Source organism: Prosopis cineraria, unplaced genomic scaffold (assembly GCF_029017545.1).
Source record: "Prosopis cineraria cultivar Desert tree isolate PC_DT_omini unplaced genomic scaffold, ASM2901754v1 PC5, whole genome shotgun sequence".
In the NCBI taxonomy this organism is placed as follows: domain Eukaryota; kingdom Viridiplantae; phylum Streptophyta; class Magnoliopsida; order Fabales; family Fabaceae; genus Prosopis; species Prosopis cineraria.
In genome coordinates, this window is record NW_026555336.1 from 3,632,096 (window position 1) to 3,651,488 (window position 19,393).

General features: G+C 33.7%; 2 protein-coding genes across 2 annotated transcripts; one reads left to right on the plus strand and one right to left on the minus strand.

Annotated features, from left to right (window-relative positions):
* Window positions 1–3,696: 3,696 nt before the first annotated feature.
* On the plus strand, window positions 3,697–11,502 carry LOC129311305 (aspartic proteinase 36-like). Its single transcript, XM_054953525.1, has 12 exons — window positions 3,697–4,180; window positions 4,259–4,379; window positions 5,158–5,585; window positions 5,694–5,850; window positions 6,749–6,831; window positions 6,915–7,011; window positions 7,123–7,195; window positions 7,560–7,769; window positions 7,969–8,093; window positions 8,323–8,424; window positions 8,495–8,592; window positions 11,044–11,502. Exons 1-12 carry the CDS (start codon window positions 3,894–3,896, stop codon window positions 11,213–11,215), a joined length of 1,953 nt encoding a protein of 650 aa, XP_054809500.1. The 5' UTR covers window positions 3,697–3,893; the 3' UTR covers window positions 11,216–11,502.
* LOC129311473 (zinc finger BED domain-containing protein RICESLEEPER 2-like) lies at window positions 11,324–14,756 on the minus strand. Its single transcript, XM_054953798.1, has 3 exons — window positions 12,572–14,756; window positions 12,411–12,448; window positions 11,324–11,410 (listed from the first exon to the last, which is right to left on the minus strand). The coding sequence occupies exons 1-3, from the start codon at window positions 14,754–14,756 to the stop codon at window positions 11,324–11,326; spliced, it is 2,310 nt and encodes a 769-aa protein (XP_054809773.1).
* Between the last annotated feature and the right edge of the window lie 4,637 nt (window positions 14,757–19,393).

Consider the following 19,393-nt stretch of genomic DNA (forward strand, 5'->3'; position numbering starts at 1 on the left):
ACGAGACATAGGATTACCCTGTCCCATCTTGTCCCCTTTTGAATATTATATAATTATATATTATTTTTTATTTTAAAAATATATATTAAATATATCAATTATATATTTATATTAATTATAATTTTAATTCGTGTTATTCTTATTTAAAACTAAAATTTTTTCCCATTAATAATTTTAATGGCACAAAGTAAGCAGTACAAGATAACATCCTTTTTTTTACAATATATTAACCATATTAATACAATTTATTTTTATATCTACCTATTTAATAACTTTTATTTATATTGTATTTTTTGTATTATTTTCAGAAGAGTTACTAGCTTAACATATTTCAACTAAAAAAGAAGAACAATGACTTGATGTTGTATCCGACTTGTCTATTGTTGTTGCTTTTATAATTTAGAAATTACTTGTAATTGCTATTATAAGGTATTGTGTCTCATGCATACTTGACTTTAAGTTATACACTTGTAGTTATGATTGATGTAATTCAATAATTACTATAATTTATGTGCTCATATTGTTTTGATTTTAACCTCACTATGTTATATAATTTAAAATTTTAATTAATAAATGTTATTATTCAGGCATTTCTCTCACATTGTCTACTTTATCTAGACGGCAGAACGTCCCAAACTCATCTCGATCTAATTTTGATTTCTAATAGGATGGAACGATTTTCATGACAAGATGGAACGAGAGACAAAAAATTCAATTCCAATTATTTTTCATTCTAGTCCCATCTTGTAAACACCTATAATCTTACCCAATCAAAAACATAGAGCATTAAGGATATGTTTGGTGTACCTCTTAATTGATTGAGGTTGGAATGGGTAAAAAACTCATTAACATCTTGTTTAGATAACCAAAAAAAAAAAAAAAACTAAACAAGCGGTGGCCTGGTGGGACTCAAATGAGCGTTCATTCTAAAGTAATCAAAGGGAGCTTTCATTCCAACAAGCTGTCAATTTTTTTCTCTCTTTTGTTTATCTTCACCACCTTCGCCTTCCGTGAATTTTTTGTTTCTTTCACACGTTACCTTCCTCTCTCTTCCTTCACATATATGGCTCTTCGCCAACCCACTCAAAGAATCACAGCTTCTTCATCTTTTGAGAATCCACTTAATATCCTCTCTAGCACTCCTTGGTTGGGATCAGATGCAAACAACTTGGGTGCAGTGACAATGCTAAAAATGGAGAGTGATTGTTTCAAAAAACCAATTACAAACTCATTCTTCATAAAGAGAACCAAAAAAAAAAAAAAATCTTAGACAAGCCCAGTGAATAGAAAGGAATAAAACTTGAGTGAATATAGAGAGAAATAAAAGTCGATGGAGAAAGAGGAGAGAAATGCTAGGTGAGGATCCGAGGCAAGATGAGGATGATGAGGAAATAGGGAACTAGAAGGATAAGAAGATTTTTATTTTTAATCTACTTTTTTCAAAAAAATTATAATTTTAAATTTAATATTTTTTTTCTAAAAAATATCAAATTAATCACAAAAATATATACAAAAAATTCATATTTATTTTTGTCATTATATATTTCAACTATCTTTTAAATCAAATCATTGAAACAAATTTCAATTTGTTAAATTGACTTTTGAAAAAAAAAATCCAAACATAAATTATTTTAAAATCACATATTTTTTTTTATAATTTTAATTTACTAATCTCAGCTAATTTCAAACATCAGTTGTAAATTTTTCAATCTAAATATACACTAAATAGTTTTTATCATTATTTTTCTAATTACCCTCTCACCGTTTAAAAATATAACGCATTTTTATATGATAATATGTTTAAAAATATAAGATATTTTGGTCTTTCAATATGCAATTAGTGATGATTTTTCAAAAATTTTCTTAATTAATGGGTGTAATTAATAAGATTTCTCATTAAAATACCATATTAAATAAAGATAAATATAAAAATAATGTGTAACTAACTCTTTTGGGTTATAATTAGAATATTTAATGAAGATATAATTAGAAAAATGTAAGATTTTTTTAACAGATTAAGGTTTTAATTAACTTTTTTTTTATAACTGTAAAATTGTTGCAAACGTCTTATATTGTGATTTAGTATGTCCTAATTATGAGACTCGGCCTCATATTCTTTAACACAAAATCCTTTATAAATAATGAAACTATCATCTTTTTTTAAATTAATGGAAAATTACAATTTCTTTCATATTTAATCAACCTTCTTTATGCGTGTAAAATATTTCATCCGGCCCCCTATTATATGACACCTCATAGAAGCATTGCTTTTTGTCTTTAATACAAGGCATACTATTGCGTAGTAATTATGTTTTTTCATTGTTACTCTTATTTAAAATTAACTGTGAGAGTAATGTAATGTAAGTTTAAAATTTTTTCATTATTTAAGTAGGAGTAAAGTTAAAAATTTATTACAGTTTCAAATTAATATTTTTTAATTTTAGTAAGGTAATTGAAAATGTCTTGTTAAAGGATAGGAAGAGATCTGTAGGTAACAATTCTTTATAATATCAACTGAAGAGAGTTTATTAAACAGGACAATTCAAAAAAAGGACAATTTTAACTATAAGATCAAAGATGTGACTTAATTATAAGTGGATCAAAAAAAAATTTTAAAATTTCAGTTTAATTTAGAAGGATTGAAGTGAAAATGATTTTAATGATAAAAAAATTAAAGTTTTCTTCACTTGTTAATTTCATCCAAGATGTAAAATCATTAATAATTAATTTTTTTTATTTTATTTATTAATTTATTAATATAAATTATAAATTACATCATTTTATCAGCAGTAACATCAATTATTAATTTTCAGCTTTATTTATTAATTTATTAATAACATCAATTGTAAATTACAATACTTATTAATAATTTACAACTGATGTTGGTAAATTAACAAATAAAATTAATAATCTAATAACTGATACTGTTGATTGTGATTGAACAACTGATATTCCAGTTTTATATTGGTAAATTAACAAGTAAAGTAAGAAAATTAATAATTAATAATTTTGCATTTCGAACAAAAATAAAGAGTGAAAGATATTTTAATTTTTTAACCATTAAAATTATTTTTACTTCAATCCTCTTGAACTAAATTTAGGTTTCAGATTTTTTTTGAAACAAACTAGTAATTAAGTCAGATTTCTCTAATCTAAGTTGAAATTCTCCCTCAAAGGAACTTGCCTAACAATGCTGATTTTTCTTTTCTAATTAAAAGGGGCTGAGAAGATAAAGTTCAAGTTTCCAACACATCACATAGGTTTACACAAAACCGAGGGCGAGGGGAAGTAAAATATGAAGAATGTCTTTGTAAATTATGATTCGACGCCTACAATTTTGAATAAAATTAAATTGCTGGGGGAATTAACCTGACATATTATGGAATTTTGAAACCCAAAACGCATGTTTGTCCATTCTCTACTCCAACTACCTTTCCTTTCCTTTCCTTTTTTGCTTTTAGCATTTATTTGATAGCCTCTTTCTTTTACTTACTGTCAAGCAGCAATTCAACTTATTTCTTTTCTTGAGATTGTTTAGCTTAATTTTCAGGTAAAGTGTCCTCATATCGGAAATTTCATTTCATTCTCGTTTCGTGTTGTCTGTTTTCGTTCGTTGTTTCCGTCGTTGGTCTTTTTTTTTTCCCCCGACGAAAAAAAAAAAGATAAAGAAATAAAATGAGTTATCGTCGTCAACACTTCATTCATTAAGCACCCGCTGACTTGACTTCCCTCCTCCTGTTCCCACCTTCGCTATATTAACGAAACATAGGTTCTGAATCTTCCATTATCATCTTATCAAATTCTCTCTTCCTTTTTTGTTCTGATCTACGTTACTGTGCGGAGCTTCGCTCGGTTGGATTAGATTACGTTGGCCCAGACCGAACCAGTGACTCATGTTACGAGAATGGACTCAGCTCGTATCCGCCGCCTGCTTATTCCTGTACCTTTCCGAGTTCGGTCCTTGGATCGCGCTTGCCGTCTCCGGCGATGGCGGTGACATTTTACTCTCACAGAATCGCCACCAAGGCTCTCGGCCTGCCATGATATTGCCGCTCTATCGCTCTGATCCTGATTCCTCCGTATCCGCCATCAATCCCCATCGCAAACTCCAGAGATCTGCCGAGTCGCAGCGCCATTCAAATGCTCGCATGAGGCTTTATGACGATCTCCTTCTCCATGGGTAAATATTTTTGCTCAATACGAATCCCTCCCTACATGAACGGTTTCTGTCAATCTTATTGGGAATTCGATGGTGTAGGTACTATACTACGAGACTTTGGATCGGGACTCCTCCGCAGAGGTTTGCTCTTATTGTTGATACGGGGAGTACTGTGACGTATGTCCCGTGCTCTACTTGCGAACATTGTGGCAGGCACCAGGTTAAATTCTCTACACTTACATTTAGTTCATGTATAATTTTAATTTGGTTCACCAGCTTTGTTCAGGTGAATACTTAACAGTATTCCTGCAAACCTTTTTGGAGGGGAAAGGCGTCATTTTCCAATACAACATGGCCATATCGAATAAAAAAACAATATACGTGATGAAAGTATAAACCTTTTTTTTTGGACCATGAAAGTAGAATCTCAAGATCTTGTTACTTTACTGTGTGTATTCATCATTGTATATTAATTTTTATAAACTGACGTAAAATTTCTAGCTTTGAGTATCTGGCACAAGTGAACGCGGGTCTCTCGAGTATACATCAACATTGACTGAAGAGATGCTATTGAGTTGTGGACAGATATCATGACTCATGCTTATGATGATAGCCCGTCTAAGGAAATTATAGGATAATTTAGCTTTTGTCTGCCGTTGTGCGCACTGTGTGCTTTACAGGAGTGAAAATGGGAAGGTGGAAATTGGATGATTGAAATTTAGGGGGTGATTAGAAACAATAGTATAACTGTAGATGCATTTTCACCTTTTCTTCCTTCCCATTTTACTCATGCAAAGCACACCCTCGAATTGGTGTAATGGACTAATCAAGCCTCTCATGTTCCAGTGTGATCTTGAATATGATTATTCATTAGATTCATTTTAAAACAAAGTTGCAAGAGATGACTTTATTAGGCCCTTCTTGTACCTTTGCTTGCATTTCCCATTTAATTTATTTTAAGTAGTTTAAATATGTTTTTACCTGTTCCGTTTTATCAGGATCCAAAATTCCAGCCGGACTTGTCAAGCACCTATGAACCTCTCAAATGCTCATCAAATTGCAACTGTGACAATGACAGGATGCAGTGTGTGTATGAGAGACAGTATGCTGAAATGAGCACTAGCAGTGGTGTCCTTGGCAAGGATGTCATAGCTTTTGGAAATCAGAGTGAGCTTACCCCCCAACGTGCTGTTTTTGGCTGTGAAAATGCTGAGACTGGTGATCTTTATAGTCAGCATGCTGATGGCATCATCGGTTTGGGCCGTGGGGATCTCAGTATTGTTGATCAGCTGGTTGAGAAAAATGTAATTGGTGATTCTTTCTCATTATGTTATGGTGGAATGGATATTGGTGGGGGTGCAATGGTTCTTGGTGGCATATCCCCCCCATCAGGCATGGTTTATGCATATTCTGATCCTGGGCGCAGGTATGTCTATTATGTTTCTTTCCATATGGATATGAGATGTCATGCATTTTCATGAGAAATGCATTTGATTGATCTCACACATTTACTCTAGTTTCGGGATGGCAACAGTCCATATTACAATATTGATTTGAAGGAGATACATGTTGCGGGAAAGCGATTGCCTCTAAAACCATCAGTTTTTGATGGAAAGCATGGAACTGTCTTGGATAGTGGTACAACTTATGCATACCTACCAGAAGCAGCATTTCATGCATTTAAAGATGCTGTAAGTCTGTCAGAGCATTATTATAAATAGTTGTTGCATGTCGCATTCTGAGATTCACCTTATGTTTTCTATACATTTTAAATCGTTTTCCCCATTGTGACCTTCATTTTAGTGGTGGCAATTCATGTCTGTAGTACAAATATTATGCTTGACATAATGTAGCTATAATGATGGTAGCCTTGCTAAGTGGCAAATGTAGTTGGAGAATATATATACCTTGAATTGTTCTCCAAATATGTTTGGCAAGTTCTGTCACCTGTAATGCATTGGTACATTGCTTATAAATTTTCAACATAATAATAAAATCCATTGCATGTAAAACTGAACGAATATCTGGTAATATTTTAGATAGTTGTTCTGAAAATTTGGATTGGATTTTGATGTCATGCTGCCTAAGGATATTTAAGCACTCTACAATTTCTAAATACTTTGATGATGCTCCCGTTTGTGCTTCTTCATTATCTTGGGCTTAGATATTCTTCAATGAATTCCATATCAGCAAGCATTGCAATAGTTGGATTAACTATCAAATATGATTAAAAAGGTCTAGTGGTGTGCAGATGTAGTCAAATATGTATCACAATGATAATGGATTTCTGCTTACCAAATTTGTGTAAAATGACTTGTTTAGAATTAATTCTATTTCTATTGGCCAAAAAATAGTTTTGCTTCTTCTAAAATATGTAATTTTCTGCCTAAGATAAATATAAAATTATGTGCTTGAAACCTTCAGTTCTTGGTATCTTTCCCTTCCAGAGAGCTTTGATATATTTTCTTTTCGCTGGTTCTCGCAAATTAAGATTTTCTGTATTTCTTTTCTGAGAGGTTGTCCTAACTTGTTTCTCCATGTCAAGGTCATAGTGCCGATGATTCTGATCATGTGTTTTTCTGTTTGCAGATTAAGAAAGAACTTCATACTTTAAAGCAAATCAATGGCCCTGATCCAAATTATCATGATATATGTTTTTCTGGTGCTGGAAAGTATGTCTATATTTATATTAAAGAGTGAACCTACACTCCACTGTTGTAGTTTGACTGACATTTTAAATCTAATTGTATTTCAGTGCTGTCTCTCAACTCTCCAAAAGCTTTCCTGCAGTTGACATGGTATTTGGAAATGGTGATAAATTGTCACTGTCACCTGAAAATTACCTGTTCCGGGTGTGTTATCTATAAAGATCATTATTTTCTTTAACTGAATTTAAAGTCTCTTGCTATGGTTTATTGAATAGTTTCTGGCTGATACATTTCATGTTGCTGTTGTTTGTTAAGCATTCAAAAGTGCGAGGAGCTTACTGTCTTGGGATCTTTAAGAATGGAAAGGATCCGACTACTCTTTTAGGAGGTATTTTTTTTTTTTTTTTACTTGCGTGATCCTTTTGCCATTTCATGCTTTACCCTCAAGTGAAAAATTGGTATTTCTTGTTATGTTAGATAGCTAGCTTAAGTTGCTGCGATACCTGTGGCCAGTTTGGTATCCATTTGGAATGGGAGTCCATTTCTAGCGTACAAAAACAAGACATTATGTTTTTCATATCCTTGTGATCATTATTCACTAGTGTATGCCCCTTTTTATTACTTCTTTTTATAACTAGAGGCAGAAAGGTCTTTTTTTTTTTTAACTCCCTTTCCCTTCCCATAACTAGTGTTCCATGCACCAGATGGCTCTATTAGTTTATCAATCCTATTAATATTTCTTATTGCTCCAGGTATCATTGTCCGTAACATTCTTGTAATGTATGATCGTGAGCATACAAAAATTGGTTTCTGGAAAACTAATTGTTCTGAGTTATGGGAAAGATCACTTGTATCTGGCGCCCCACCACCAATGCCCCCAAATTTGGAAGGAACAAATAGAACTGAAGCATCAGAACCTCCTGTTGCTGCCCCATCGACATCACATCATGACTTACATCTAAGTATTAGAAATTACTGACCTCCAGTATAAATTTAGCTATGTATTGAGACAAATATTTTAAGAAGGATGAGATGTTGCAATATGCATGCTTCATTTGTTATAAACTTAGTTTTCTGTGGAATTTTTTTTTTTTCAGAAACTAGTTTCATCCCATTGCAAGTTTTATGCTTCCTGATGTGTTTTATTACCCTAATGCACAGGTGGGCTCCAAATTGCACGAGTAACTTTTGTTATTTCATTTAACACTAGCTACTCAGATGTGATGCCTCATATTACAGAACTGACTGAACTCATAGCTCATGAGTTGGATGTTAATACTTCACAGGTTAGAAAATGGTTTACACAGTTGCTTCTCCAACCTGCTATTTAATCAACAATATAAATTTTCAGTCCTTTTATTGTTAAGGTGGGTGGGTGGGGGAGCTGGGTAGGTTGCCTTGATTCATCTTGGGGCAACTCCTGTCCAGTGTATACCAAAAAATAATAGTTAACCTTTCAGATTGATCTGCATGGTTATTTTAAGAATAATAACTTTCTTGGATGGATTTGCACAGGTTCTCTTGATGAATTTTACTTCTGTTGGGAATGGTTCCCTCTCTAGTTGGGCTATAACGCCAGGCTCATCTGCTGATTACATGTCTAGCACAACTGCAATGGTGAGGTGATGAATGTGCATTTGCATTTTTGTGAAGAATGCCCATTTAATTCTGACTTTTTATGTGACAGAGAATGATTGCTCGGCTAACTAAACACCACTTGCAACTCCCTAGCACCTTTGGAAGTTATAAATTGGTTGATTGGAACGCTGAGGCTCCATCAAAACGGTAGCATTTTATTTTATGTTTTTTTAAAGGGTTAAGGGGGAAAAAATGTCCTGGAAGTTTTCTGAAAGGAGCATGGGGTGCCCTTACTTTTTAGTTGGAGCAATTTTACCTTGAAACTTTAAAAAATGGAGTAATTTTACCTTGCTGTTAATCTCTACAAACTTTGACCATTAAATGTTACATTTTGACCAAAAAAGACTGACTTCTCATCTTGCCCTCTCTCTTCCACTCGCCCACCTCCTCTTCCTCCTAAGATCTCGCTTGTCGTCTTCTTCATCTTCATCCCTTTCCATCTCCCTTGCTGTTTCAGGTTGCTGCTGCCACTGCAGCACCTCCTCCTCTTTCTCTTACTGGAAACTTTCTGGTCATTATGGTCGGAGACGAGAATCCCACATTCTTGGCCACCCCTGTTTGCTCCAAGTCATCATTTCTTGGAGAAGGAATCAGCAAGATTGGGGTCGACAATCATGACAGCTTTGAGAAACCAGAGAAGGAGACAGGGAGCTAAAACCACCATGGTGACTGAGACAAGCAACAAAAAAACCATCGGTGAAGATGGTTGTGTTTTAGATAATAGATTTAAGCACGAGGGAGTGTGAGAAATTGAGAATCACATTTGTCTAATTTTTGTGACCATTTTTACTTCTCCTCCTTGTCTTATTTTGCCTCAAAGTCGAGCAGGCTATGGATGCTCTCAACTCTGCCGTCTCCCACCTCATTTCCCATCCTCCAGCATCATCTCCTACATTCTCTGCTCTTCAATCCTGGAGAGTAATTGTTAAAATAAAATTGCTCAGCTCATTTGTGTTATTTATAATATATTTTCCCTGCAAATCAATCCACTGGATCCAAAATCAGTGCTCTTTCTCGAAGGTAATACTGATACTGATGTTTCTCTTACTCACAATGGTCCAAAAATCTGGCTTCTTTTTTTCGTGGTTGAGAAGCTAATTTCCTTAGTTATATTGGTCTTTCCGATTTTTCTAGCTGGGATTTTTTATCATCAGTTCGCCACCATTTTTTTTTTTTTTGTGGGATTTTTTGTGGTTCAGCTTCGACACCAGGAGGGACTTTTCTTCTTATTGATGATGATGATAGTTGATCTTGGGAGAAAGAGGAGAGAGTAGTGAGGAGGATGTTCATCATCGTTGATCTCTCTGGGTTTTCTGATTTGGAGCCTGAGGATGAAGATTAAGAGAGAGAATAGGTAGCAAGAGGAAGGAAAAGGCTACCTGTGTAAATTTGTTAGTCAAAAATAAAATTTAACGGTCAACAGTTAGTTAGGTTAATGGTGGGGCAAAATTGCTCTGATTTTTAAACTTGAGGTAAAATTGCTCCAAATAAAAAGTAAGGATACCCAGTGCTCTTTCCAAAAAACATTAGAGGCATTTTTGTTCTTTAACCTTTTGTTAAAACGCATTAGCTGGAAAATTATTTTCCTCTTTCTTTCCCGCTTCATTTATGGTGCTTGTAATACTGAGGTGATTCAAGTCACCCATCCAGGCTGGTTGAAGCCTAATTTTGCCTGATAGTAAGTTTAAGAAACTCATGCAACCAAATTTTCCAGGCTTCCTACGTTATGTGTTCCTTTGCACGTCTGATTGTTAATCTGATGCTGTGATTGATGCGTTGCAGAATGTTTGCTCTGCTGAACCTGATATTGTAACATGCCACTTAGAATTTTTAGGTTTCTTTATTAATAGCCAAGTTTTATATTGGGTTTGAATAATTGTCTTTGGAAAGAGCATAAAACATGAGATCATAGCGGTAATTATGTAAAAAAGTAGTGGAGATGGTGGTGGAGCCATGAAGCACTGAACAGTTCAAGAAAGTAGCCATGTCCCTGTTTAATGTGTTGTGAATCTTGATCGACGCCCCCACACTTAAGACTTAGCAATTTAAATTATAAAATTCTTAATATTTGAAACTTGTGTATTTTCAAAATGTTCTAATACGTGTTGGAACTTTTAAATGTCCGTTATTTTCATTATTATTAAACGTGCATATAAATATATAGATACATGAATGCATATTTTCTGATATATTTGTCCATGCCCTATCTGGTATCTGGTCTTTATATTTCAGATTTTGTGTTTGTGTCATGACTTGTAGATACTTGGGAGATAAAATGGAGTTTAATTAGAGGGAAATATCAATGTACTTAATTTTTTTACTTGGTCCAAGAAATATTTGAGTGAGATAACAGATATGTTGAGACTTACGAAATAAAATTGATGATGGAAAACTGCCTCCCACTTAGCCTTTATTCTGTTTAACCTTTAACCTGATATTTACAACTGCTAACTATTGTTATTTCTCCATTTACTTATCGCAGTTACAGAATTTGTTGATAATTTACCATCATGTTTGTCTACCTACTTTACTGAATATAGGTCAGTGCCTGTCAAAAGTAACTTCTGATATTTTCATATTTACCTAAAAATGATCCAGGACTTGGTGGCAACAATACTATATGGTACTGGCTTTAGCTGCTATGCTTGCATTGCTTCTTGGATTATTAGCTTCTGCAATGTTCTTGATTTGGAAAAGCAGACAGCAAACCTTGAACTCATACAAGCCTGTTGATGAGGCTGTTCCAGAGCAGGAACTCCAGCCTTTGTGAGCTATATTTATGTTCTTGATGTTTTGCCTGGACAGTGCCATTCTTACGTTCAACTTCTAAAGCAAGAACAGTTCATTGAAGCATAGCCATTCATCAGATCAAGATTTTTCAGAGAAACTGCAGTTCCCAGGATTTCTGGTAGCCATCATTAAACCCTGCTATTGGTACAGAAAGAATCTTCTGATATTGTATCATCTGTGAACACGATTCTGTTTGTGAATATTGTAACATACAAGTGAATCAAATATTGGCAGCATAAGAATAAAGTACAATTTCTTTTTGTTGTAGGTTTGCATTTATGTTGAGCCGTCTCTTTCTTGGCTTAGTTTTTTCTTGCTCGGCTTGTTTCTCTGTTCTTATTCTGTATTAAAGTCTACAGAGTGCAGACCTTTGTTTACTAAGAATTTCTTGGAGATCGGAGATCCTTAGGGATAGAATGAGTCTACCAAAAATAGGTGGTTTAAGCTCTTTTTCTTCAAGTGATTTTTATTAGGGCTGCACAAATACTGAACTGGACCGGGTTGGATGCCAACCCGAAGTCTAGTCTGAATGGAGATCGGGCTAGAATTTTCAGTCCAAGGACTGGTCCAGTCTTGTTGGACCCGGGACCTGGACCGGGTTGGACTTGGTCCACCGGGTTACTGGACCAGTCCGGTTTCTTGAATCCAACTCTCTCAAAAAAAAAAAGCCCTTATATCCTCTTCCCTATAATCACTTGCATTAATATCATAGGCTTTTTTTTATATCCCCTTTCTTTTTTTATATTGTTTAATATTTTTGCTGTCTACGTATGGCATGAAAACACAATAGAACATATATGCTTTGCATATGTTTCTTTTTTCCAAGTCTTGAGCTAAAGAGGAATGAGAGCATGCATGAGAGTGACGCAAATACATAAACTCATTAATATATTCATATTCAGAATATATACATCTCACTATAGTCTACTTAGTCAACAATTCAACATTTCATTGTCAAGCTCTATAGTCTATCCAAAAAAATGACTATCCACATATTCTAGCCAACCACATGATATAGCTAGCTAGCCAAAAAAATAAGCATTAGCCTATCAAACTATCATCATGCTTCTTCACATAACAAAAAGTTAGTGAGATGTGCTCAAAATATATCCAAAATATCTGAAAGTTTAAAAGTTAACAAACATAAGCGCCATACAACATCAAATGATGCTCACACAACCATCCTCTCCAACATCAGTAACACTGGAAAGATCTGAAAAAATATATAAAATATAAATAGTCAATAGCATTACATCACAAATAAAAAAAATACAACTGAAACATATAATAATTCATATAAAATATAAATAGTCAATATCATCATTGCAACACATACCAGTCTTCACCACACCCTCGGTTTCTTGAAAATTATCAAATTCTTGAAGCATGGATGCAAATTCAGAGATGGATTGTCCAGGAAGCAGCCAATTTTGAGCACATATAAGTGCTTCAGTCATCTTTGGTGATAATGAACTCCTATAAGAGTCCACTACACGTCCTCCTGTGCTGAAGGCTGATTCAGAGGCCACTGTAGACACTGGAACAGCCAAGACATCACGTGCCATCATAGAAAGAACCTTGTATTTGCTAGAATTGGCTCTCCACCATGCTAATATATCAAAATCATCATCAACAGGGGTATCATCAGCAGAATTAGATGAAAGATATTTATCTAATTCTGATTGTGGGTCTAATGAGGTTTTTTCTTTTTGAGATGCTAACCACCTGCGACCTGGATCTATACCCCCTTGGCCTTCAAGCATTGAACATGTTGATGATCCTGGAAGTGTAGAAGAAGAAGCATTGCTTGGGGTACTAGTCCCTAGTCCTTTAGAATACTCATCAAACATACGGTACAAGACATCTTTGATCTTAATTTTCATGGCCATGCAAACTTCAAGATCAAGAAAAAGGTGCTCAAATATATGATTCACATAAGCAAGCTTGTACCGAGGATCCAAAATCACTGCTACAATGAGTAAAGGATTCATATTTTCTGTTTGACCCCAATATTTTTCATACTTGCTTCTCATACTTAGGGACATTTCCATAAGCAAAGGATCAACATTCACAATGTTCTCTTCCAACAACTCATGAATAAGAGCAATTTGATAGAAACAAGTGTTAGAAGTAACATTTAGTGAACTTGAAAACATCAAAGTTATGTCATAGAATACCTTCAAAAATTTGAGAAAGACACGTGCCTTGTTCCAATCACTAGCTTTAGGAGGGCCTTCACGCTTAGTGCCTCCAATGAATTGCCCCATATAATCTTCATCTTCATCTTCTAGGCGTTCAAAAGCCTTTTGAAACTTTAAAGCGGATTCCAACATCAAGTAAGTTGAATTCCACCGAGTATTGACATCAAGGCAAACAAGGCTAGTAGTGTCCAATTTCTCCAACTCAGCAACACTTTTAAACTTTTGGAGACGAGCAGGAGAAGAACGAACATATTTAATTGCATTGCGAATTGCATCAAAGCTGTTCTTCAACTCCTTCAACCCATCATTAACCACCAAGTTAAGAATATGTGCACAACATCTCAATTGAAGGTAATCACCCCCACAAACCATGCCCTTCCAATTCCTAAGCCTTCTTTTCAAATAAGACAAAGCCGTGTCATTAGACGATGCATTATCCATTGTTATGGTAAACACCCTCTCAATTCCCCATTCTAATAGACACTTCTCAATTGTCTTTCCAATTGTGTCACCCCTATGATTCTCAATCATGCAGAAATTTAATATCCTCTTGTGCAACTTCCACTCAGGATCAATGAAATGACAAGTAAGGCATAAGTAATTGAAATTTTGAGTAGATGTCCAGCAATCAGTTGTCAAGCAAACACGATTTGCAGACTTCTTCAACACTTGCTTCAATATCTTGATTTCTCCAAGGTATAGTTGCCAACAATCTCTAGCAACTGTTGTTCGCGAAGGGATTCGAAATCTTGGTTCTAGCTCTCTCACAAAATTTCTAAACCCATACTTCTCAACTATCCTGAATGGCATCTCATCACAAATAATAAATTCAGCCAATGCCCTTCTACATCGTTTTTGGTTGAAAACATGAGAGACTAAGCCCCCTCCTTGTCCACTTGGCGTCACGTAGTTCAACATTGATTGCTTTGGTATTGTGGTAGCCTTATGTGGGTTTTTAGGACATTTTGGAAAGTGCCTTTTCAATGATGTTGTCCCATGCTTGTTTGGGTCACAAGCATAAGTTGCATGACAGTATTTGCAAGAAGCTCTAACCTCTCCATTTGTTTCTTCCAAAGGTAACTTTACAAAATGCTCCCAAACTTGTGATTGTTTACTCTTTTTTGCAGGCTCTTTTCTCTTTCTGCTCACATTCTCTGGACCACAATCTTGTGCAAGGTTAGAGGCAGGATCAATAGCTACAAGAGGAGGAGTTGGTGGAGTTGGTCCAATAAGAGGTGGCATTTCATTTTGACTAGAATCAATTAATTGTGATGGCAAGGGTTGGTCAATACTAGCAGATGCAGAAGTTTCGTCCACCATGTTTCTAATATGAAAAACAAGACACAATGTTAACTTATAAAATCACAAACACAAGTATAGAGTCAGACTTTTCTCAAAGAAGTATGACATATACAGAGGCACAGAGCCACTTCTCTGTCATGATCACCAACAAACCAAATCCAACAATTAATATTATAAGCACAGGTAATCTAATTGTTGTAGAAATTTATCCTTAAAATACTGATATAAGGTTCAAATATCAGAATAGCAACCTCACCAAAAATAGAATAAATATCAGATTATATCAACCAAAAATAAGGAATGATCCTCCAAAACCGAAGCCATCTATAGCAAGTTAGCAACAAAAGATCAGTCATCAGTCTATAGCAGCAATAGAAGCGTCTCTCGCCAAAAGGGTAGAAATGTGAACCTTTGAAAATGGCAACAATAGTACATCTCTCACCGTAGCAGCCTCAACGAAAAGCAAACAAAACCAGAAAGAGAGAAGTAACAGAACAGAAGCATGCGAAAATGGAACAGAAATTGTCGAAGAAGCCAGAAACAAAGCAAGAAAAACCAGAAACCAAGCAAGAAAAACCAGAATGCAAAAACAGAGCAACGGAAAAACCATAAAATAGAGCGAGCAAAACTAGAAGAAAAACCATAAAATACGAATACCTTTCAGCTGCCGATGCTGTCGCTGGAGAAGAAGGAGGAAAATGCACGATGAATCGAAAGGCTGAGTGAAGTAGTCAAGCGATCGTGATGTTCTTCTTCATCGGCATGCTTGAGGAAAAACAGAGCAACGGCCGACCAAGGAAAGGCAGAGAGATGAGTGAAACCAGAGAGTTACAGCTAGGGCAACGAGAGAAATGACAAATGAGGTACTGAGCTCAGAGCCTCGGACAGATACTCAGACTTCACGGACCGAATCCGAGGCATGCGTGTGAGGAACTGTAACTGAGGGCGGCGTGAGACGTGAAGGTGAGGCTCAGAGTCAGCGAGTCAGTCTGTCAGCGTGAGATTTTTTCATTTTTTGTGTGTAAATAATATAATTATTTAATATTTAATATTAAAAAAATAACCTGGACCGGGCCAGACTAATTGGTCCAAAAGATCAGTCTCTAGTCTGGTCTAACCCGTATGTGTAGTCTGACCCGTTTAGTCCAGTCTTTTATTCGGGTTGATTTTTTTAAGACCGGGTCAGACCGGGTCAAACCAAACAGACCGGGTTTTAAATTTTTTTGCACAGCCCTAATTTTTATAAATTAAACATGAAACAAACATCACTTTGATTTGGTGAATTTTTTTTTTTTTTTCCTCATGAGCTAGTCTAAGTAGACATATGGAAATGGCCTGACGATTCTGTGAAGTTATCAGATATTTTATCAAAAATCAAAGTTACCCTGCAAGGTTGTTTACTGTACTGTCTATCCAAGCATGGTAGGTTTCCACAAAAGTTTCATATAAGTTCATTGGGAAATGACATTAATACCCTTGTCACTCCCACAAAAGACTCGCTTCGCCGTGCTTCTGTGTCCGAGTCCGACCCTCTGCTTTGCACTCAGTCATTCATAACCGATCACCTTCGTCGTTCGTCCTTGAATTTGATAGGATAACAAGAAACAGAAAGTACATTGGTGGTTATTAGTTACTCTCTGGTTTTGGTCCAAAATATAATCCACTGAGTAGTGTTTATAAATTTTTTTAACTATATCTCTATTTTATTTATTACTGCTTTAAGAAATGATCGATTAAACTTTTGATTTTTTATTATTTATGTAATTGTATAATAATTTAATTAAGGTATAATTAAAAAGATTAATTTTTTTAAAAAGAGTACAACTTTAACTAATTTTTTTTTATAACCGTGAATTTGTTATCGATATTTTACATTATGGATACGAGGAAATATTTTATTGTAAATTGGACAAGTTATTAGGAATCTGAGGGGGAGAAAAACTAATGAAAGATTGAAGAATGCACCAAAATGCATGGCGGTCGTTTCTTATTGAGCTTCTCATGGAGCTCAAAGTGGAAGGACATAAAGGGAAAATACGTCCTCATCAAGCTCCTCGTCGCATATGCACAAGTACAAATATCTGTCTTCCTTCACTGACCAAACGCGATTCATAGTTATTCCTTTCCTTTTCATTTCACTTCTCTAATAATGCTTTTAACAATCAAATCAAATACCCTTTCCATCTTAAATTATAAAATATTTTTAAATAAAATTTTACATATCAATAAATTTCATTAACTGCACTTAATAACCTTATTTTTTTAAAATAAAAATATAAACTTTTAAAAATACCTATTATTTAATATATTAAAAAGAGAATGAATGAAATTTAATTATATAGAGAGAAAGGGTAATATTAAAATTGGTATATTTAATGAAATCTTAATTTACTTAAAATGTCTTATACTTTGAGACAAAGAAACTCCTTCAAGACTCCTTCAAAATTTTTCTTTAGACATTTTGTTATTAATTTCATGACATCATATTGAAAATTTGATAAATATTGTGTTGTACATTCATAAACATTCTGTTGTTAATTCCTCTTATGCAACCTGTTCATTTCAAGTTAAATTATTTCTATTAAAATAATTGTATAATATAAGATATTATGTTGAGAATTTATAAACATTATGTTATGAATTTAGGAAAAGATGGTAAATATATCTTTTTTTATTAAAATATATTTTTACTTAAAGCTCTAGCGGTCCTATGTGCGATTCTCCCAATAATATATTAAAATTTGGACAGGTCATTCAAGTATTGATTTGAGGATTAATGATGAATGCCCTGAATTTCAATACTATACAAGATATTAAAAAAACAAAAAAGGTGTAGACGTGAAGAAGCAAACGAATGAGTGAAATATTCCAGTTTACTGAGAAGCAAAAAGAAAAAGGGCAGTGGTAAAAGCTGAGATATACTACAAATTTCTTGCGTGCAGTGCTAAATAAGTTGTGCTCTTTCTTTGAACTGAACAAGTGACACTTGCACGTGAATGACCAATGTCAAAAATTTAAAGTGAAATCGCACTAAAGGGCCCTTAGAGATTGACAATAACATTAAAAGATCATAAGAATGTGAAATTTCACTACATACCTAAAGGATGTAGAGGAAATTATATTTGATTGAAAATGGACCAGATTACCTTCTAGCATGTGGCACCTTCCTCATCATCATTTTAACTATGTGGTTGTTAAAACACGTATGGTGCTTATTAATTTAATATGGTGGCTTGTCAAAAATAATAACCATTTGCTAATATAATATTTACACTCGTCCAATTTTTAATGAAAAGATGTCACTTTAAACTTGTTAAAACACTCATGAGTGCTTGTTAATTTCAGAATATGCCATATTATATTATAATATGATTTTTTGGCAATCAAATATAATTTTATGTAGATTTTAAGGGTGTGCAGTGAAATTTCAGAATCCTAAAATCCTTAAGGTTCTCTAGTGCGATTTGCCCAAATTTAAAAGCGATTCTCACAATGGAGGCTATGGCCTAAGGCTATGCTTGGGGTAGCCTCAGCCTTCTAAAGAAGTGAAGAGGCAACGAATAAAAGGAGTGAACGTGGCTTTGTCATTTGCTAAGCGCCAGCTATCTCTGATGGCGATGGAGAAAATATCTTCTGCAGTCCTCTACATAAAATTGAAAAAAAAAAAATTAATGATTCATATTTTATGTAAAATAATTTATAAAAAATCTTTTGTTTTTAGAAAATAATTCATATATAGGTTTAGAGGGAGAGGGAATAATCCATCCTCTGTCCAATTTAATTACCTTTAATTTTCTTAGCTTTTGAAAATCTATATTTATAATAGGAATATACTATGTATGGCTTGGACATAACCTAATTTTTGTCATATGAATCAATTATTAATATATATTAATATATCAAAATGAATAGGATATATATTGTATAGATTTTTCTTTTTTTTATGGAATACAATACAGATATAGAGTGGTGGGCATAACATGTTTCTTTTAAACTAATATTTTTATTTTAAAATAGTATAAACGAGTACATTAACTTTTAATAAGCTTAAAAGCATTTAAGATCTTAAATTTTATTTTTTTTATAATTTTTTTTAACTTTTAAAAATTGACAATATAACTTTTGTTATTAACATAAATTTAATTTAAGTTAGTTAATTAAAAAATAATAAAAAAATTTTAAAAAACCTAAAAATTATAATAATTGACCTAAAAATTACATACAATCTAAAAAATTATAAAAAAAACTAAGAAATTTTTTTTGAATACCTTTTATATTTTTTAATTAACTTATAATTAAAACTAATTTTTATTAATAACAGGAGTCAAATTATATTGCTTTCAAAAGTTAATAAAAAATATATTTTACAAAAGATAAATTTAAAATGTCTAAACTTATAATTTAAGCACTAATTTATTTATTTTTTAACAAAAGTTGAAAGAAAAACTAATGCTAGATCCATGAAACCAGTATGGGTCGTTTAATTTTTTTTTTTGGTACAATGGGTCTTTTAAATCTTTTTTTTTTTATTTTAACCTGACGTTTTATTTTATATTTGGACTGGGCATAGACTTTATCCTGTTACACGGAACGCCGTCCAATGCCCCCCTTTTTTTTTTTGTGGGTAAGCAGCCCACTAAGGCCAGCAATGCACT

What these genes read in the sequence shown, in the direction of transcription:
- LOC129311305 (XM_054953525.1), top strand. Translation starts at nt 3,894, where the DNA reads ATGTTACGAGAATGGACTCAGCTCGTATCCGCCGCCTGCTTATTCCTG. An exon ending in GACGATCTCCTTCTCCATGG is followed by an intron (nt 4,181 to 4,258) that starts GTAAATATTTTT and finishes TCGATGGTGTAG; the next exon opens with GTACTATACTACGAGACTTT. An exon ending in AACATTGTGGCAGGCACCAG is followed by an intron (nt 4,380 to 5,157) that starts GTTAAATTCTCT and finishes CCGTTTTATCAG; the next exon opens with GATCCAAAATTCCAGCCGGA.
- LOC129311473 (XM_054953798.1), bottom strand. Translation starts at nt 14,756, where the DNA reads ATGGTGGACGAAACTTCTGCATCTGCTAGTATTGACCAACCCTTGCCA. An exon ending in CGAGGGTGTGGTGAAGACTG is followed by an intron (nt 12,449 to 12,571) that starts GTATGTGTTGCA and finishes ATATTTTTTCAG; the next exon opens with ATCTTTCCAGTGTTACTGAT. An exon ending in ATGTTGGAGAGGATGGTTGT is followed by an intron (nt 11,411 to 12,410) that starts GTGAGCATCATT and finishes TCGTGTTCACAG; the next exon opens with ATGATACAATATCAGAAGAT.